The following is a 22,342-nucleotide window of genomic DNA, read 5'->3' as shown; positions in this document are numbered from 1 at the left end:
CAGGATGCCGGGATAGAGGTGGAGTAGCTGGGGTGCTTACCCTGTGGTAGTCGGAGGGGGAGGGTGAATTGCCGGCGTGCAGTGGTGCTAGGGGAGGATGGTGTTGGAGCGTGTTTGGTTTCAGGGGGACAAAACCAGAGCCATGGGGTTGAGTTCGAGCTTATGCCGCTGGGTTCACCCTTCCAACAGGTACGGCCGGCGCGACTCTTCCGCGTAGTAAATCAGTCAATCCTAGTCTGCGTAAAAGTGAGGCTGGGGGAACCGCAGGGCTTTGTGCCGGTCTGTCCCGTGGAACGACACGTCAGCCAAGCTTGGCGCTCGACTTGGAGTGCCCTGTGACTAACACGAACACATACTTGGGTCATGTGTCATTAACAAAATGCAATACTCAACTGCTACAAGAGTAGAGACGTGTATGAACTTGTTTTAGGCAAGCTCCTGAAATAAGAGGCCGCTGCTACTTTGGATGTGGAACCAATGGTTTGTTGGTTGGACTTCAGCCACAACCCCGACACTGGTTTGATTCAAAATTCCTGTTGGTTTTGATCATATGACATCTTTGAAATTACAGGGACTACAAGGAGTAGTGCACTGTTACAGAAAATGCAGTATTAAAACAGTAAAACCAATACTGATACAAAAATTTGCCAATACTGGAAAGAAGATAAAGGGCAGCTAACTTATTCATATATTTCAAATTAATAACTACATTAAAAAATTAATAATGAAAGCACCACATCAGTGGTGAAATGAAGCTGAGAAGAAAGAGCATTTCACAGGTGAAGTCTCTACAGAGCAACTGAGAATGCAGCAAGCACAAGCCACATGCTCTGGAGCTACAAGCTGACAATCATTACCAGGCCACTATAGAAAAACGTGCTTGTTACTTCCCAAATGGTATCTTGCAAGGCTTTACTGAAGGGTCCATAGCTGGCCTGCAATCCTGGATTGCCTTTTTAGCTTCACCTCCAACTGTCACTCAAGAGGCAACTCTGAGGTTGAGTACATTATGCGGAGCAAGAGTTTGGAAGTTAAAAGTAACAGAAATAGTTGTCAAGTTTGATAAGACTGCTTTCCCTGTGAACAGTTTTTCCATCAGGTTTATACATTGCCAAATGTTAGAATATTTACTGCCTTTAAAATTATCCATGATAAAATCATACACTACTTCAAATCCATTCCTAGCTCAAAAAACCCCAAAACCTAAAAACAATCCAACCAAACCCTTCCAAAACAAAAATCCATGCACAATTACAGGAAGTATTAGTGTTGTGATATAGCACAGAACAATGATTTTGTTAATTTCAAACACTGGGTTTAATGGAGAGGAAAAGGTTACAATGCTTCAAACACCCTATTCCATGGCTTAACAAAACCCATATGGGTCCATAGGAGATAAAAGACGAGTCATCTTTTCCAGTGGTGTTTGGTTAATTCATTTATATGGGAAACTTGTCTTTACATTTTCAAGTGAGGTCAGAGATGTTCTCCAGCCTTTTGAAAGTATTTAGAAATTATAAAAAACTATTATTAAATAAATTATTATATAAATATTATTAAAGAAATTATAAAAAAATATAAAAAAGTATTTAGAAATAATAAAACCACAATATGAATATTGTGGTCTATTTTATAATGCCAAGTAAGGCAAGAAGTTAATGAAGTAGCACAGCAAGCTTTCTTTCCCTACTTTTTTTACTTAGTACTCTTGAAAGAATAAAATCCAACTATTTAGCATTGCAACTCTTTTTTTAGCGGACTGGCTTCATCACTGTTGATAAAGGTACACAGAGATCATCCAGTCTAGTCTGTGGATTGACAAAGCTACAAACCCAGTGCATTGTGTCACAAAAAGAATGTGTATTCTGGTAGCAAAACAGGAAACAGTAAATTTAAAATAGCATACAATTTGTAAAGATGTAGGATAACTATAACTGGCACCAACCCCCTTCCTCACAAGAGTGTCTTTATATAAATTCTGGAGTATCAAGAGATCAAGGGATATCAGAGATGATTAAATGTCAGTTATGAGCAACAGAAAATTGCCCCACTGCTCATGTGTGTATACAACATTTGGTGCAAGGCCCATTGATAGCAAAGATGTAGGTTTAATGTTTGATGGTTCTGTGCCCAATTCACACATAAGGGAAAACACATAACATAAATACTGGGGTCAAGAGAGAAATGTTAGAAGCTATAATCATATTTATTTAAAAAAGTGGTATCAAATACAACCATATATATTCATGCCTATTTCAAAAGCATTTTCAAAATACCAGACAGCACTGCCATTTTCCAGTCAAAACAATGACAAAGCATTTCAGCTTTACCTTTTTTAATCTTCTCAGTGTTATATGCTTGATATACACAAAATAGAAACAGAAATTGTTTAGGAATCCAGAGCTGAAGACATGATACTCAAAGCAGAGTCTCAAGATGAAAAATCTGTTACTGAAAATGATTTCTAAAGTACACAGCTGTTAGGCAAGAGATGAAAAACAAAATATTCTCTTACAAAATCGTAACTCTACACTGTTTTGTGCATGTAGAATTTCATGTAGCAAAAAATAAAGTTTTATCAGTGCTTGCATGCTTTGAAGACAATATCAAGAGTTTTATCCTTTTTTTCCTCAGTGGCATTTAAATATTACATCCCTTTCTGTCCAAACCTTTTTACAAGTTTCCTCTCCTGAATTCACACAGTGGCTATAAATGGGCGGAAGGGGAAGTTAGGAGGAAAAAAAAAAAACAACAAAAAACAAACAAACAAAAAAAAATCCTCTAAGTGTAGTAACGATTATTTGCTTTCCTTAACCAAGAAAATAAAGTAAAAACATTTTGATTTGATAAAAGTAGTTGAAAAGTCACATGTACTTCAACATTGTGAAGAACTGCAGTTGACGAAGGAGGTGACTATGCCAGGCTAAATACTGAAGCATTCCCTCCCTGTCCAAAAATACAAATAAGGCAAAATGTGTGTATGCAGGTTAAAAGAGTTTTATTGCAAAAGAGCTCATGCTTTTCAGATGCGAACCTGGATACAACACAAAGAAGCTACTAATTTGAAGAATCCAGTATTTGAATGGGGCCAGTTTGTATATATTAAGCATTGTGCCTACTTGAACAACTAATTAGGCATGAGTTTATATCATTTATATCTATTACCTGTAGGGTTGGGTTTTTTTTTTCTTTCTTTGGGTTTTTTTTTTAATGATTTCTAACTAACTATGAAGATTTTCCAGGCATTAAGTTTGGTTTAGTCAAGACAGTAATGGCTTACTCAGTCAGAAACACAATTTTATATCTAACCCTTTAAAGGTTCCACTTCAAATTTTCTTTTCCTTGGATTCTTTTTTTGGATTCTGTTAAAAGTATGTCTTGGTAAAATGAGTTGTACAATCGTATGCCTTTGCAAGTCTGAGTAACTAGAGTTCTCCAACCCCATTCCCCAATAAAAAGGCCACCATTTGTATGTTTTCATCAATTTTTGAAACAGTAAATTCTAGGAAATTTCACAGACATTTTAGAACTGTAACATGTTGGTAATTTTTAAAAGCCCAATTGTCAGTTTTGTAATAAAGCAGGTTGCAAATAATAATACTAGTCTTGAGATACAGAAATACAATTCTTTACTAGACATGTGCAGAAGACATTTTAAACTCCCCACCATTTTACAGATTTGTGATAGTAATAATAGTCCAACATTAAAACACATTGGAAATTTAACTTTGTATTGGTTATTTTTAAGTAGTTTGCAAAGTAATTAAGTACAAAAAATAGTACCTTATCTGAAAACTACATTTAAACATTCTGAAGTTATTTAAAGGGCACAAGGAGCCCGAATGTTGGAGAGTAAGCCAGTATTGTACCAGATTAGTTTCAAGACTAGAAAAATTAGAAATTTTAAATAACTCATACCTGCTGTGCCTAACAAGAACTGCATTCAAGCATGATTGCATTACAAATGAATGCATTTATGCTCCATCCCTGTTGGTGTTCAAGGCCAAGTTGGACAGAGCCTTGGGTGGCATGGTTTAGTGTGAGGTGTCCCTGCCCATGGCAGGGGGGTTGGAACTAGGTGATCTTAAGGTCCTTTCCAACCCTAACTATTCTGTGATTCTACAACACTTTTTCCTCCCGTCCCCATTACAAGACCATGAAAACAGTTTACAGCTTATACTTACAGAAGTAATTTTGGAAGATATTTAATACAAGTATCACTCATTTTGCCTACCCCTTTGATATCTATAGGCAGGAAAACATGAATTACATAGCAGTCACATAGACTGCTCACTGCAAGGAAGACAGTAAAAATATGTTGGCTGAAAGAAGTCTAAAATTCCCTCATGTATCACACTGTAATTAAAAAAATAAAAATAAAAATCAGTTTCTGCTCCTTTACAATGGACTTTGGCCTAAAGCTACAACATGCAAAAAACACTTCAGCTTGACAGAACAGATAACAGTAGGAATAGGCTCTATATTAGTAAATGCTTTATGAGCATAGTTCAGCCACGTTGAGAACTGTTTTATCACCAAAAGAATGCACACCAAAAAATGAGACTGGCTTTTTATTGACAACTTCTTGGCAGGTCCACACATTTTGAACTTTAGGTTATAAAATGTATACTGGAACCAATTAGTCTTTTCCTTTGGTGCAATTAACATACGTAGCTTAAATTACTATCTCTAGCTACTTGACTGGGATGATACACCTACTTCATGAAACTTGACATACCTCTGAAAATTAAATTGTTTGCAGTGACAGTGCTGCTGCACAGAAAGGAGTATGGTTAGCCCTGTAACGACTGACACAGATGTGCTTTTCAGGCACTGTTTGTTTATATGCCTTACATATTAAAACACTTGGGTGATAAAAGTAATTTACAAAGTGGCAAGAAAGTTCAAATGCAAACCTCCATGCTTTAGTGATTATAAAAACCGTAATTGTCACAGGTTACAGTTAATGCAATTCAAGGGGCTTTTTTTTTCTTATATTTTTAATATAGGGCTGCCACACTATATAGCTATAGAAATAATATATTTTTATATAATAGGGAATAAGAGGTCCAGGTTCCAAGTACTAGTATCAAATTGCCAGCCTATACCTATTTATAAAACTGAGAGTCTTACTTCAGAATCAGTTCATGGCACAACAAAAGACAGGAAATTAAAGCTGTGGATTTACGGACAAGCAAGGAAACAATTCAGTGCTTTAGAGACTTCTTTCCTGTTTTCAGTTTCATATAAATTTTAAACTGAAAGCAGAAATTCTCATCCTGAAAAACATACATAGCATTTCCAAATGGCATATGCACACATTGACTTTTAAAGCCATTGTTTAGCTGTATTAATTTGAGACATTACAGCTATTAATTATAATGTGCATGACAGGGTTATTTTAAAAAAGACAAAATTTAAAACAAGCTTTTAAAAAGTAGCACTGCTGCATGCCAAAATCCATACTGTCTAACACATACAGTGGTTCTGATGACATTGGTGGAAATTCAGCACACAGATAAGGAAAACAGAATTAGGTCCAATTATGTATAACATAATAATATCCTAAGATATCAAGAAAACAATGCTGTAAACAAATCTTTACTGAGAGGTAAAAGCCCTTTCACGTACAGTACTACTTGATGCTGAATGTGTATTTCCATCTAGAGACCATTCATTTCATACTAATTTTGATTAAATGTTACTAGTGTGCAATGATCTAACTTTAAAATATTTTGATAAAAATTTAGGGTTATCTTCAAAAGTCTCAGAGTGCCTGTGTTAACAATGCATTATGTGGACTACAGCTTACATACTCTATCTACAACATACTTCCATTTAATTTGTATGTAAACAGAACTTGTGTTTCGAGCACCATTTAGGAAAATATATTTCAATTGTTGCACTGAAGATGAGTCAGGTTTGGTCACCCTCTTACACATTCATCCTGGATATCAAAGCAACTGTCTTACAACCAATAGCTTAAGCTACTCATACTTTGCTCCCCAGTTTTTCTCAGGATTAGAAACAGCATGATAAAAAATTGTAAGGTGCACTAATAAAGGCCATTCCTGAAAAGGCTGCAACATTCTGATAGACACTCATGAAAAGTATTTCAGAAAGAACATCCACACAGACATAAATATTCATTGTTAAATGAGTGATTTGCACAGGGGTCATTTCAGACTGCAAGAATGCACCTTATTTGTGTGGCACTGACTTAATGGCACATAAATCCCCTCCTCCTTTCTCCTAGACTCAAGTTACAGCTCTTCCCTACTGAAAGACCAGAAAGGTTGAGCTTGAAGAGGAAAAAAAGACTCCAGAGGAGGTAGAAAATAAAACCTGTTTAACCCAACCAATTATATGCTACTTTTGTAGTAGACAGTGGCATAACTGGAAAGAGCCTAAGAAAACAAAAACAAAAACAAACCCAAAACCCCCAAAAAAACAAAGTTGTCAAGTGTATCTGCCAAAAGATAATAGGGCAATGCAAAAATCCTACTTGAATCATGGATCTGAAAATTTTAGAGTTGGAATTCAAAGTAAAACCAGAAAGTGTCAGAAGATCAGAGGTCACAGATTCAGGAGTAACATCATTATCAACAACACACTGACGATTATCTCTTGAATTGCAAAATTCATGTTAACAGGGGTCTGTACGGGGGCCAGTACTCTAGAATCTTCATCAGCCACACAGACAGTGGGATTGAGTGCATCATCATCAAGTCTGCAGATGACACAAAGCTGTATGGTACAGCTGACATACCTGAGGGATGGGAAGCTATTCAGAGGGACTTGGACAGGCTCGAGAGGTGGGCCTGTGCAAACCTCATGAGGTTCAGTGGGGCCAAGTGCAGGGTCCTACACCCAGATCAGGACAGCCCCTGGTATCAATACAGCCTGGGGGATAAGGGACTGAGAGTACCCCAGGACTTGGACTGGGAGTTATCCAGGACTTGGGGGTACTAGTAGATTAAGGATTGGATATGAGACAGCAATGTACATTTGTAGCCCAGGCCAATCATATCTTGGCCTTCATTCAAAAGAGCATCACCAGCAGGTCAAGGGAGATGATTCTGCCCTCCACTCTGCCCTGCTGAGAGCCTACCTGGAGTGCTGTGTCCCGCTTTGGAGTACAGGAAAGACATGGACCTGTTAGAGGGTCCAGAGAAGGGCCACAAAAGTGATCAGAGGGATGGAGCATCTCTGCTATGAGGAACAGCTAAGAGAATTGGGGCTGCTCAGCCTGGAGAAGACTGGGGAGACCCTACTGCAGACTTTCAGTTCTTGAAAGGGGCCTATAAGGAAGATGGGGAGAGACTTCTTAGCAGGACCTGTTGCAATGAGGAGTAATGGTTTGAACTAAAGGAGGGGAGATTCAGACTCAGTACGAGGAAAAATTTCTTTACAATGAAGATGGTAAAATACCGGCAAAGGTTGCCCAGAGAGGTGGTGGATGTGCCATCCCCGGAGACACTGAAGGCCAGGCATGATGTGGTTCTGGGCAGCCTGATCTAGTTGAAGATGTCCCAGCTCATTGCAGGAGGGTTGGACTAGACGACTTTTGAAGGTCCCTTCCAACCCAAACTATTCTATGATTCTATGTCTCTCCTGCAAAATGGGTCATTTCAAAAGTAGACAGCAGGATTGAAAAGTTGACATTAAGTCATTCACAATAAACAATCATAAAACAAATTATCTAAGATAAACAGAATTCTTTTTCCCATTTTAAGGGATTCCTTACAAAGAAATTTGTCATTTATGAGTACAGTTTATTACTTGTATCTGTTTTTCCATTGATACTGAAGGAAATCAGTTGATGCCACCTTTCAGTACCTTCTGTATTTCCTTTAAAATTTCTCAATACAATTTAAATTTGCTTTTTAAATGCAAGTTCCTTCTGCTACACGTGTCTAACTTGGTTCATGTGAACAGTTTAAGTAATTTTAATACAGGACTCTTGTTAACAAAGGTTCTATAGTAGGAGTGCTAAAGTTTTGTAAATTAGTGCAATCTTTTTTGTAATTGAGGATTCCCTCCACACTGACTTCCAGTCCCCCTTTCATTCCTGCTTCCAGAACTCTAAAATGAACCCTGCTTGTGCAACATCCACACAGAAAAATTATAATGGAGACTTAAGTGTTTTGACAATAAGAGGAAAAAAAAATAGTTAATTCATTTCTCCTCTTCTGTATGCAAGTTGTTTCTAACAGATTCCAGAGACATATTCATAGCTGCCTGAAGCATGTCTTCTTCACTCATATCACCTCCTAAAGAAAATAAATGCACGTAAGTTGTAATAAATGCACAGAGTTGATTCTCAACTGTAGTTAAATGCTACCGTTGCTCCCTTTGTCCACACCCACCTGTTTGCACCCCACCCCCAAAACTGGCTTTGTTTTTTAAAATCATTGAACATTTTGCACTTCGCTTTCCATCCATAGTCAGTTTGTAATAAGTAATATATATGGATTTTGGATCACCAATACTTGACATTAGTAAGGCCTACATACTTACATTCTACTGAAAACTGGTTCCAGTAATTTTGTCAGATATCACTCCAAGTTATATTACATTATCATACAACTTTAAAAGTACTTTAGAAAACAAATTATTAGCACAAGTCCCATCAAAGATTACAATTTTTAATGCTCAAACTAAACAAAACAACAAAAAGCCAGAACTAAGATAGTCTAATGGTAATGCTCTTCACTCTGAAACAGGATATTGACACTCAAAGCCGAACAGCCTTCTCAAGAAAGTGATCCTTCACTGCCAAAAAGAGTAAGGGCTCTGATCCATCATCTGAATGGCTGCTGGAGTGAGGAAGTAGGCAGTCAAGGAAAGTTAGAAACAGAGCACAAAAGCAGGAAAGACAAATATTTCACTGTTGAAAATAAGCTTAAAAAACAATACCTGGGTCAGCTTCCAGAGTGCTTGAGCTTAGAGCTGGCTTACTGTGTAGGTTTTGGGCCCGATCTTGCTGCTGTTGCTGTTGTTGCTGCCTGAAAAGTGTTATAAATTTGTAACAGAGTAAGATTAACATCAGTAAGAGACCTGTATCGAGTCTAATTCATAGTAAGGAAGGGTGAGAGTGAGAAGTGAAAGCTGTTTGGTACAGTAACAGCCCTGCACCTAAAATCTCAATTGTTTCACACTGCTACCCCTCAGACATCATACCACCCCAGCATTATGTGGCCAAGCCAAAACATTACTGTTTTCCTAGAATCTGAACATTCTGCATTCTTACCCTCTCATGCGAAGTCTAACTCCTCCCATCTATAGCATTTCTATTTCCTTCATCACTAGGAGACAGAGATAAGGAAAAGCTACAATACCCCAATAATGTATCCTCAGGGTACACAGTTCCCCAAGTTGGATGGCAGAGATGGGGAGCTGACTGAAGTCCCCATAATTCAGGAAGAAATAGTGACCTCCTGCTCCACTTAGACGTGAACAGGTATATGGGGCCAGATTCGTTACACCCCAAAGTACTAAAGGAGCTGGCAGAGGAGCTTGCTAAGCCACTCTCCATCATCTATCACAGCAGTCCTGGTCTAGTGGGCAGGTCCCAGAGGACTGGAGGTTGGCCAGTGTAATGCCTCTCTACAAAATGGACAGGAAGGATGACACTGGGAACCACAGGCCTCTCAGCCTGACATCACTGCCAGGGAGTGTCATCAGTGTCACGGAAAAGATGATCCTAAGTGAAATCACAAAGCATGTGCAGGAAAACAGGGGGATCAGGCCCAGGCAGCATGGATTCATGAAGGGCAGGTTCTGCCTGACCAACCTGATCACCTTCTGCAATAGTGACTTGCCTGGTTGATGAGAGAAAGGCTGTGGACATCATCTATTTGGACCTAAAGTCTTTGACACTACTTCTCACAGAGCTCTCCTGGAGAAACTGGCTGCTTATGGCCCGGAGAGGTGTATTCTTTGCTGGGCTGGAAACTGGCTGGATGGCAGAGCTCAAAGAGTGGTGGTAAATGGCATCACATCTAGCTGGCAACTGGTCAATAGAGGCGTGCCTCACAGCTCAGAGGATTGAGTGCATCCTCAGTAAATTTGTGGACAACACCAAGGACAAGAAGGCTCTGGACAGGCTGGATCGATGGGCTGAAGCCAGTGGTATGAGGTTCAACAAGGCAAAATGCCGGGTCCTGCACTAGTGCCACAATCACCATCCGTGAAAGTGTTCAAAAATGTGTAGATGAGGCCCTCAGTGACATGGTTTAGTGGTGGACTTGGCAGTCTTGGGGTAATGGTTGGAACTGATGATCTTAAAGATGTTTCCCAACCTAGCTGATTCAATGTATTAAGAAGGTATTCCAGAACAGCGACATAAAATATCATCTAGAACACTTTCATGTGATGCACATTAGAGGCATCATTACCAGAAGCAGTCTTTGAGAAAGAATGCTTTTCTTCAGAAAAATAATTACAGAAATTCACAGGATTTCTTTAAAATATATCTGAATGGGGCCTACAAGGAAGCTGGAGAGGGACTGTTCATCAGGGACTGCAGCAATAGGACAAGAAGTAATGGGTTTAAACTTTAACAGAGGAAGCTCAGGTTAGATATAGGGAAGAAGTTCTTTACTGTGAGGGTGGTGAGGCACTAGAACAAACTTCCCAAATAAGTGATAAATGCTCCATCTATGGCAGTTTTCAAGGCCAGGCTGGACAGAGCCTTGGGCAACATGGTCTACTGTGAGGCATCCCTGCCCTTGGCAGGGAGGTTGGAATTAGATGATCTTAAGGTCCTTTCCAACCCAACGTGTATATTTTTTTCCATCCCCCACAAGACTGATGTTGCACTACCAACAGAACTCCTATTATTTACAAGTTTTTTTTCTTCATAAGGAGCAACCTGGGAATAGCAAAATTCAGGTACTGTTAGGAAAACATGTTAAAACAAAAGTTGGGTGTCAGTGAGAAACTCATCCACATGCCAAAAGCACTGGAAATTAAGACATGTCCTTCCAGATGCAGTTTTGTTTCAACTACTTTACTTTTCAAAATACGCTTGTCTTCTCCTTCGCAGTTCTTCTGAAGAAAGGGAGTCTGTCTGACTGGTGTGAGGTAGCTGAGGAACGTTCTGTGGTGATGAGCCTGAGCTCTCACTTCGACGACTACCTAAAACCAGAACATATGATATCCTACTAATTACTGTAAAATGAAGTTAGTAAATGAAATACAGCTTCAGAAAATGTCTTCAAACTTCAGAGGAAGAAATATACGTACTGGAGAAATAAGTGCTGAGGCTAACTTCATTCGATACTATCTCCTTATTAGGACTGCTTCCCTTCCTTCCTGCCGCCCTTTGCCAATTTGTTCCTGCTTCCTAATGATCAATGCTAACATGCAAGTTTCAACTTTTCAAAAGCAGAAAGGAGATAGCTACAGGGAATTCTGAACTGTCCTTCCATGCCTCAAAGCCAGTCTTTTCAGAGAGCTTGATGCATGCTGGAAGAAGTGGCTGACTGAAACCAATTTCAGTAGCTGCCTAAAGCATAAGCAACATGAACAGTGTAAGAGAAACTTAGATGAGCACTGCACCTTGCATGCTGAGTTGGATGGCCCTGCGAAGATCAGCTTCTTCATCTTCCATATCCATTTCCTGCCTACTTAGAGCCAGTGCTTTCTGAAAATTCTCTTCATCTTCATCTAGCATGCCTGTTCCATCAAAAGGATGGTTAACATCTATTGCTTGGTCCATATCACCTCTGGGTAGCCTGTGAAATTGATATATTTATGGCAGAATTCAGGCAGAAAAAATAACTTACTGTGAAATTTAAAGTCAGTATTTACTAATTTGACTTTTTTTTTAACTTTGGGAAAAAATATTTCTATTGTGAAAACCTGTTCTATAAACAAGTATTTTCATTTCTAAATGAAATGTGAAGCAGCACAAAAAGGCTGCAAGAAGAGCTTGCAGCTGTAAAAAATAAATACTGAAAATCTAAACCCATGTACATGTTTAACGGGGAAAACTTCAACGACAATAAGCCTACAAAAAGCAGTAATACATGTTACTTAAAACAACTGCTACTTAAACAGTTACAATAGCAGAAAACAGTATCAAGTGCATGCGGTCTCTTTCTTGGGAAACTCTGATGACCACACTAGAGCAATAGGTCCTCCATAAACTATACACACTTTCTTTGTTACCGCCAAGTCATTTGGTTTTATTCCATCAATTTACACCAGTTTACCTTTACAAAGTGGAAGAAAGCATAATGAATGAATTCCTCCAAAAAGCCTTAAGCAATTGGCTTATTGCAATTCATTCACTATGAAAATGTGATAAAATTACTGCAGAAGTGGCACTTTATATGCTTTCAAGAATGTTGCATGCTATCAGTACCTTTCACAACAGAGCAGCACTACAACATTACAGTGAAATTATTCCAAAAGGGAATGCTGTATGATTACATGATGTGAAATTCAGGTATGGGTTTCTTGTTCTTTTCTGACAGAATGCACTAAGAAGTCTTAATTACAGATTGATTACTATTAACCACAGTTTGGTAAGATTTGTTTACCCATTTTACAATAATAGGAAAAATACTGTAATCATTAAGTTAAAAATCTGCATTATACAACACCTGTACACATTGAAAGACTGAATCCTTATTCAGGTAATTTTTGTCCACTTAGAAATACGCCATTTGTATTCACCAACTTACTGTTACTTTACGCAACAGTAGTAAGCGTACTGCACTAAAAGTACTTCTAATTACTTCTTAAGGAGGTTGTCTCCATGGAGACATTAATCATGGAAACCAATCATACTTCAACATCACTAAAATGAAGTCTCTGTTTATCTTACCTCTGATCTGTGGATTGCACTGTCTCTTCTCCAATTAGTTTTGGTCGCTGTATCTGCTGTACCCGAATCATCTGCAATAGCTGATCAGCCTCACAGTCTGGCAGGTCACCTTTTACTACAAATATGGAATAACCTGAGGAAAATAAATTGTTAAGTCTACAGCATTAAGGTGTATGCAAAACCACTCTAAAATGCACACTATACGGAACACAGTAATGTGCAATTTATTACAATGTAGGGCTCTACCTTTCATTATAAAGGACTTGGGTTATTTCACTATTTCAATCATAAAACTAAGGATAATTAACTGAATACATAAGTTCTAATTAATTATTATTACCTACTTTTAATTAATGAGGTTTAACATCTGCAAATTACTATTACCTTCCTGTTGTAATTGAGCCAAGAAAAGTGCAAGATATGTATCTGATATTAGTTCTGGACCCATCAAGAGAGAGTTCAAGTTAAACCACTGTAATTAAAAAAAAAAAAGGTTTGAGAGAACAAATTAGCATAAAGATTTCTAGGTAACCCATTTCTGTACATTGTGGTCATTTTCTATGATGGAATATATAAATAAACCTAGTAAATTACCAAATTAAAAGTTTTGAAGCACAATACCTCTAATGCTAAAGGTTACCCTTCAAATACTCTTCAGCTAACAGAAGGTATGAAGTGAGGAAATTACTGCATGCTCTCTCCCATTACCGAACATTGATACCAAGCAAACAGACTAGGACAGGCAAGTCAAAACATAATTGTAGAAGAGTTATTTTAGATAGCATCTAAAATTCTGCTTAATCAGAGTTTTAACTCTGTTCAGAGACTAATGAGGGAAGAAAAACCTTCATGAGTTAACACTGTATCTTAAGAAATTAACAGATACAGGAAACAGAAGTTGAATTCTTTACATAAAATACCTTCATTAAACATTCTGCCTTTGACAGCTGGTGAACTACTGCTTACTTCTGAGATAATTTTTTAATTAAAAAAGAAACCCTAAAATCTAGAGCATAATGTTATGACATAAATATATACACAGATTATTTATAGTTCCCTGAAGATGACAAGTAGTCATTAATAACACTTCTACAGAAAAAAAAATATAGAATATTTTGACATCCATATTGTATCTTTAAAACCCCATATATATTGCAATTAATCTGAAGAACCTTTTTTATACCATACTCATTCAGTACTACCCATTTTAATCAGGAAGCGTAATTTCAGATAGTAGGAGGATAATTCTATCTCCATTTTCATAAAAATGCATTTATCTATCCAAACTTCCATATTGCAGTTACACACTTGCAGATAGGCCCATACTATAATTCACCTGGAACAGAGTTGTCTATCTGCCAATCTGTCATTCAGTCACTGAATTTGTTAAAAACACCCTTTGCCACTGCAAAAGGGTAAGATAACCAACAATGTAGGAATGGGCAATAAAGTTACATAAACAAATGTGATGGACAGATTACAGACAAACTTTTAAAAGGAAACATGAAGGAGGAAGGTTTGGTAAACTGCTTTTAACTGTAACAGAAGACAAGCATGTCAAATCTAAGTATTTTTTTTCATTCCTCTCTAGATAACACATACCTAGCATTGTTTTCATGTGGTTACAAGCTGCATGTACAAACAGAAGACATTACCCCTCCAACTTAGAACATTTTGGGCTAGAATATTATCACACAAAATTCCACCCAACATGGTTGCATATATAATAAAACAACATTCCCATGCTTTCAAGAGACCATTCAGCCTTTTTGATATTAAATATACAAAAATGGCCTGTAAACAATACCCATACTTTCAAATTGAAGCAGAACAGCAGACTTTAATGTGTTTACTCACAGTTGGGTTTTGTTTATTTTGTTGTTTTCTGGTTTGTTTTTTTTTTCTTGTTTGTTTGGTTTGTTTGTTTGGTTTGGGGGTTTTTGTTTGGGTTTGGATTGTTTTTTGGTTTTTTTGCTTGGTGGGGTTTTTTTTTGGTTGTTTTTTTTGTTGGGGTTTTTAATCTGGATGACAAGATAGGTAGCCACCACCAGATAAACCAAATGCAGGAAGAGACTCCTGTCCATTACTTTAGAACATAAAAACCATTTCATGCACATTTTCTATGAAAAAAACCCCAACAAACTAAAACAAAAAAAAAAACCAAACAAACCTGAAAACACCAAACCAGCTTATGTCGTATAAAACTTATGCAGTGTGATCCAGAACAATGATTGGCTACTGAAATAAAAAACTGCATTGGTGTTACAATGGATATGGATGTGAGTTATTACAGGTACGTACCATATACTTGTATGGCCACCCCTTACCTTTAGTAATTACTTCCTGCTTATAAAACAATTGTTTCTGAAAGTTTTCTGAAAAAGCGCAAAATTGTGATTCTGCTTTCCCCAACCTTATCCTGATGGATACTCTTAAACACTAGCAATCATAAATACTAATACCTTTGAAATTTGAACTTTTCCTTATGCCTATTGTCCGTTTAAATGAGCAAAATTATTTTTACAATGTCAATAAATTTATGCATTAAAATTAGTCTGCATTCTGTACGGATGCTGATCTTTTTCCTCTTACCCTCTTTTCATACAGAGAAGAGCTAAAGATGTCACACAGGCTCTACAAGAACTGCAGCTCCCTAGAGGACAGGTTCACTAAGAAATTGATCCTAGGGTATTTCTCCAGGCTAATATTCATAAAAAGTTCCCTGGTATTTTTGTGTTATTACAAACATTTAACATTTACTCCTTTTTTTTTTTTTTTCAGTACAGGATACTATTAAACTGCAGCCAAAGCTTGCAAAAGGCCAACACATGGTCTAGTTGCAACCACTTTTCCACCCCCATTCTGAAGTCAATTTTTAAGTAAAAAGAGACAGTGTCACCTGTTTTCCTAACTTTCGAACTGTAAACCAGTGTTCCTTATAATTACAAATAAATGATTTTTCATTTCTGTAAAAAGAAAAACAAAAGGTATAGATAAAATTAAATACTCTACTATTGGAGTGCATATTAATGTTCAAGTTCTTTGCTACCGCTAATTTAAACTTACATAATAAAATTTCAGTAATACAACCATACTCATACTACTTTTGTAACATTTAGGAAGTTTTCAGCATTACTGAAATCTCCGTGTATCTATGATGCCACAGATACTGAGATATCATAAAGGCAGAGAGGACAGATACTCATATACACCCCCAAATAGAAAAAATTAAAGACAGAGGGGATAATAAAACCATCAGAATGCAACAGAGCTTGAAATAGTAATTTTAAAGAAAGATTTAAGTCATAGATTATTATTTTTCTGTAAAATAAAAGTAGGGTGCTAAGAAAAAAAATGTCTTACATAGGGTCGATCCCAAGCCTCTGATACTCTGGGCTGTTGAAGAGGACTAGTTCTAAACCCCAAACTTTCAAGGCATTGCTTATAACCTGTCAAAAAACAGCACTTTTCATGAATCAAACCAGTCAAATCTTAATTTAAGCAATACAACTGTCTTAACTGCTATAAACAAACATACTAGTTTCATAAAACTCAGGACTTCACTGCTAGGAAACCTAGAAATTGCATTATTCAAAACACAACTGTCGTGGATGTACATTCAAACTTTAACATGCATGCCATATCTAAGGGCAAGTAAGAAAACTACTAGGATTTAACTGAGTTGTATTAATAAGCTTATTCCCCCAGGCAAGGCTGTAACTCAAAGTAAACTTCTCACACACACTTGATGTTATCTCTCTGCTCTCAATGTACTGCTCTGCCATCCCCATCCCCCTAATACAGTATTGTCCTTCCCCACAGTAACTATTGGAAATTTTTCACCACTGGACTGTCACAGGATCAGCCAGCTGCATTAGCACATCTCTATTACAGTAACACTTTAGCACTAACTGGAACGATGCTGTAAGAAATTTAAATTCACATTCACTGTCCTTTCAGCCAGGCAACTGCGCAGCAAGTGAGCAGAGCAGTGACAGCCAAAAAAGGTAGCGTAAGGAAGCTTTTTTTTTCAGCTTCAATATTGACGAAGCACAATGAAGGAATACAAGAAATGCCAAACCATTAATAGCTTTTCACTGATCAGAACAGCCCTGCCATTAAAAAAACAAAAAAAACCACCACCCCCACCCCAAGCCCCCCCAAAACAAGCAAACCAACCAACCAAAACAGAGGCTATTGAGGGATTCTGGAACAATGAGAATCACTGCTCCAAGCGGAGCAGCTGCGGAGGCAGCCAAAGGTGCAAAGCATCATAGAATAGTTAGGGTTGGAAAGGACCTCAAGATCATACAGTTCCAACCTCCTTGCCATGGGCAGGGATACCTCATACTAAACATGTTGCCATTCTCACCTCCATCTAGATATAACCCCCAGTTTGGTGTTCAGTAACGTTTGTTGTTGTTTTGTGCATGTTATAAAAACTGACGTGTAGATATTGCAGCTTTTTCCATTTGCTGTGATAACCCTGAAACCATTCCCAAGGGCTTTACAGTCTGTATTTGAGAAAATAATCTCAAGTCTGCTTTTTCAACAGCAGTCTATGGGAGCCAAGATCTACACATGAAGTACCTGTAAGAATCAACTTAGAATCAAGCTTATTGCCAGCACGTGTCATTTCACAGTTCAGGATGTCCATGCTCCTACCATGTGTTTAAGGGCCTATGAACTGAAGAATTGCAAGTCACTTAGAGGAAAACCCTCTGAAGATTTAGAAGTCCAGTACTTAATTCCATTAAGCTTATAAACTGCAAACTAGATAAAAAGCTCAATGCTATTTAAATTACATGAGACATTGCATAAATAGAAAAATTCTGTCAATATAAAGCCATGCTTACTTGAATTGAGAAGAATCCGCTATCATCCATGTTTACAGAAGGCTGCTGCTTAGTATGAGGTTGGGAGGGAGAGAAGGGAAAAATGGTGTAAGCATAAAAGATCAGAAATAAGTTTTGAAAATAACTACACAGAGAAACAACTCAGTATGCCCTAGTATGTAAGGCTAATTACAATAACTAAGTAACCAAATAATTAAAGTCTCCAAACTTTTAAATTAGAAATGCTCAATGCTTAAAGGACATGCAGGCATGGAAACTTCTGCTCCTACCTCTGCCACTAGCTTACAAAAAAATAACCCCAAAAGTGGCAAATTGCTGATCCTCCTCCTCATGATGCTTGATCCCTCTACCTGTAAGATGAAGATAATGTAGCTTTTTGGAGAAGTTTTGTAAAGCTGTACTAATAACATTTCAGAATGCCAAATTTAAGATGTGTGAATGAAAAGACCTATAAAATTAAGAAGTTTCAGCACTAGGGAATTGACCTTTTCTAGCTATGCAAGAATAGTGGGTCTTTGGTACAAAATATTAAATTTCAGGCAAATATCAAGTAACCTCAAATTAAGATGATTTTACCTGTAAAAATGTTCTATATTCTTCACTAGACACTCCTCCTTCTGCCATTCTCATTCTTTCTTCCTCATCCAACTGCTGTGCAATAGAGGATAACTCAACAGGACTAAAATATTCCCCTTGTAGCAAATTATTCAGGCAGTGCTGAGCACACAACGAGCCTTCTTGCTAAATTGGAAGAGAAAAAAAAAAAGACAACAACAAAAAAAATCACATTAATGTTTCACGCTGTAAAATGACTCAACCATTTAATTCCGGCATTCTGCCCTTGCCACTCACCCAGAATGCCATACATTCTTTGGATGTAGTACGCTGCAAGCTATAGAACACAACCCTCCCATCAATTTCATGGGAACAAACCAACATGCATGCTACTTTATTTCCTCAAAGGAAATAAATTAATGTCAAAATGTTATTTTTTAAAACACTAAAAATTGCCAGTCACTTGACCAAATCATACAAAGACTGCAACTATCAGTACAATAGATTCTGTCCTCTTCCAAGTCACAACCACAGGAAAATCAAAGTTTAATTTTTACTTCTCAATAAAAAAATATCTCTCTTGCACTCTTAAAAGTTTTCCTTTCCTACCAAGTGTGGCTATTAGCAATCTGCTTTCCATATGTGAGTAAAGAAAAGCAGACCTTTAGGACTTTGAATAGATTAAAAAATATATATCTACAGAATTTATTTCTAGTTCAGGTTAGAACCAATTTATTGCCAAGAAAGTGATCAGCAGCTTGAGGAGCAGTAAAGCTCCTTTTCCACATGAAATTTATGAATAGAATTCAGGTAAAAGAGGCTAATACTACCAGTTCTAAAATCTTGATGACAATGATGATGTGACAAGAAAAAAAAAATAATTCAGCATATTAAACAATGAAAATATTTTTCATGATAAACCATTTGAGTAGAAAACACTTCAGATATTTTGTTACATATTCAGCACATTTAAGATAATAGTAGTCAACCCAAATTAAAAATTAGTAAATTGACTAAAAGAATAGTAAAGTAACTAAACTACAAGTACAGACAAGATCAACATCATTTCCTTAATCCTGCTTTTCTGTTTCATTTTAATCAGTCCTCATTTTTATTTACATTAATAACTCCAGTGTGCATGCACTGTTAAAAACAAAACTAAAGCCCCTCAACTAAAATAAGTAACACCCCTCCCTCCCACAGAAACTAAGAATACAAAAGCATGGCTTGGAGGAACAGACTTGGAACTTCCATGAACAGCTCATACGAATCTTATGTACAAATCTCCCATGAGTTCCCTTACAGCAGGAACACTGAAAGTTCCCTCTACTGCAGATCACAAAAACTTTCTAGGACTTCATCACTTAATTGAGCAATGAGTTATTAAGGCTGGATAGGCTGTACAGCCCAGCTGCAACAGAATCCAGAAGCCTCCTCCAGCTCATGTCCTTCCATCAGCAAGCTCAGCAGCTCCCATCCCCTTGATATCACATCCCTGCTGCTGGTCATATGATAAAACTATAACAGAAGAACCTGTTCAAGAATCACAGGTTTCTCCAACAGAATTATATGAAACTCATTCAGAAATAAAAAGATATTAAAATACCTTTGAAAATTAGTTTTATTACAGTCTTTGATCTTAATTTTGCTAAAAGTGTTTTTTACTTTCTGTGTTTGTACAGTTTTATCTTAAAAGTAATAAACATTAACTTTCATATGCAAAATTTGTACATAGTAACTGCAAAATGCAGAAGAGAAAACTGATCTTAGTTCTTAACAGACATTAACTTCAGGTTTGTTTGTTGTTCGTTTTTTTTAATGCAGACAATACTGCATCTTCCCATAATCTGAAATTTCCTCCTTGAAATCTATCTGGATATAAACTGCTGCCCTGCTTTCAGTGTTTTCAAACACTAATATCAAAGAAATGACCAACTTCTAAGTTAATGGTACCTACTAGTAGTAGTTGTAGTTAGTCCTACTTTCTGCAATTGTTAAAAGTGCCCCATTGCTTAGGTCTTTGTTTTAATAAATTTCCTTTATAAATACCATATTTTTCATGCCTTTTTATTGGAACGTCCAAGGTGCGCAGACTGAAGTGTAAGGACATGTGTATGCACATACAGCACTCAATATTTTGACATAGCTTGATGGGGGAAAAATACCCCTTAAGAAAAGAGACAGAATTTCAGTTAAATTTTTTGTAGACTAATAATGATAACAAGATAAAGTAGTTGGTACTCCAATTTAAAATAGGCATTCAGGTTTAACCTCGTAACTTGCATAGCTGACTTACTAAGGAGCAGTCCAAGGCTGCCCCCCGCCACATCCCAAAACCTGTAGCAACTACAAGCTTGTGACTTTAAATGTATTGTGCTCTGCGACTTCAATTTCAGCAGTTTTATTATTAAATTAGAAAGCAACTTAGTCATTAAAAAAGGTTATCACTTCATTACGCAATAAGCTAGACCAGGTAGGGAAAAGGTACACTTGTTTTGAACTTATTTTCAAATCTATACTGGAACTCAAGGTCATTGTAGCAAAGACCATAATGGTTGAAATCCAACACTCATCCTATGGGCAGCTGCTCTTTAATACCACAATGACTACCAAGTTTTGCAATAGAAACCTAGTTTGAAAGAACACTTCTCATGCTCCACAGATTTCAGACCAGTTTTGTTTTTAAGTTATACTGCTATCTTGCTTATTTGCTAAGGAAACCAAGCAATATATGAGAGCAGTGTATAATAACTAACATTTATCTTAAGACAATAAAGGTGCAGAAACACTAAGAAAGTACATGAAAAAAAAGGACAATTATATTTGAATAGCATTAAAGCATAAATAGCTCATATTTGGGAAACTGGATAAATCACAGTAGTTCATATAAGTATTTGTCCTCCAAAACAGGAAAAGCTGTTCAGCACACAAAAGCACAGTATATTAATTAGGACTTCCTTAACAGCTCTCCCTTTCCCTGATCGTAACACAAGCCCAGCCAAGCCAGAATAAGTGAAAGGCTGTGTCCAAGAGCCCTGCCAGCCGCTGCTCACCCTCATGCTCATTTCTCAGTTAAGGGAGCTCTCTCACAAGCAACATAAACAGCTGTAGCCTGTACCTTCCCATACTCGAGGTCTATTTTTAAAAGCCTAAGAAAAGCAGTCACCATGCAAGAGGGAGCACTGCGGCTCAGACCTGACCCTCTTTGATCTTCACTAAACTGCCCTTCGTCCCCCGCGGAGCCGGCAGGCCAAGCAGAGCCAAGCTGGGCCAGGCCACAGGCACTGGGAAGAGCTCGGCTCTTCCCCGAGACAGAGAAAACAGAGCCGCTACCTCATCCTGCTCCCGGAAGGATGGCGGGAAGGGGCACGACACAGGCGAAGCGTACCCCGTCGGACCGAGAGCTGCCCCTGGGCTACCGCACGGACGGGAGACCCAGCCGCCACCCCGAACAGCTTCTCAGATAAGACTCCCGTCCCGGAAGGCCAACCGGTGGCATAACACCCCCTACAGCAGCCGAGTGCCCCGCCCCCAAAAAAAAAGAACCACAAACCCTCACTCACCCTCTCGTGGAAGATCGACTCCATGTTTATTGTCAACGGCCACAGCCTCCGCCTCACGTGACGCCTCCCCCAGCCAATCCAATCTTCTTTTTCTCGGCCACCCGCAGCAGCCAATCCTCGCAGGCCCCTGCTGGGCTAGGCTGCCCGCGTGAGGCCGGTGCGAGGAGGCCATGCTGGCGCCCCCTGTCGGCAAGGAGGCCGGCGGGCTGCTCCGTGCCGCCGGGGGCTTAAACAGGTACCTTGAGTTCACGCTATAAGCGTGAATTCCTGAGCACCACAATGGCCAGGCTCCTCACGCCACCGAGTTCAGCGGTAACAGCTCGCCTCTCCGTCCCTTCCATCTCCCTCTGCCGACACGCGCTGACAAAGCCGCATCCCACTGGCTGGCATTCCAAACAAACCTGCCGAGGAAATCTGAAAACAAACTTGTTCAGATCCAACTAAAGAAAGGCCAAACCACTGAAGACCACATCCTGGGTTTTTGTTAAGTGTTTCTCTGAAGGCTAGTCCACAAATGAGCTATAAATACA

At 38.1% G+C, this 22,342-nt stretch overlaps 1 protein-coding gene across 1 annotated transcript; it reads right to left on the bottom strand.

The window, feature by feature from the left end:
- Nucleotides 1–5,407: 5,407 nt before the first annotated feature.
- Nucleotides 5,408–22,284, bottom strand: ATXN3 (ataxin 3). Its single transcript, XM_061359941.1, is given in 16 exon segments — nt 5,408–8,273; nt 8,920–9,008; nt 11,019–11,142; nt 11,566–11,741; nt 12,839–12,971; nt 13,223–13,310; nt 15,738–15,804; nt 16,202–16,287; nt 17,695–17,739; nt 18,271–18,435; nt 21,813–21,940; nt 21,943–21,974; nt 21,976–22,034; nt 22,036–22,088; nt 22,091–22,256; nt 22,258–22,284. Coding segments are annotated over 16 exon segments (1,533 nt in total). The 3' UTR covers nt 5,408–8,178.
- Between the last annotated feature and the right edge of the window lie 58 nt (nt 22,285–22,342).

The sequence above is a fragment of the Neopsephotus bourkii genome, unplaced genomic scaffold, assembly GCF_033783945.1.
Source record: "Neopsephotus bourkii isolate Nb327-2 ecotype Australia unplaced genomic scaffold, CSIRO-AGI_Nbou_v1 NB_998, whole genome shotgun sequence".
NCBI classification, from domain to species: Eukaryota; Metazoa; Chordata; class Aves; order Psittaciformes; family Psittacidae; genus Neopsephotus; species Neopsephotus bourkii.
Note: the sequence above shows the minus strand (reverse complement) of the source record. Positions and strands in the feature narration are given on the sequence as shown.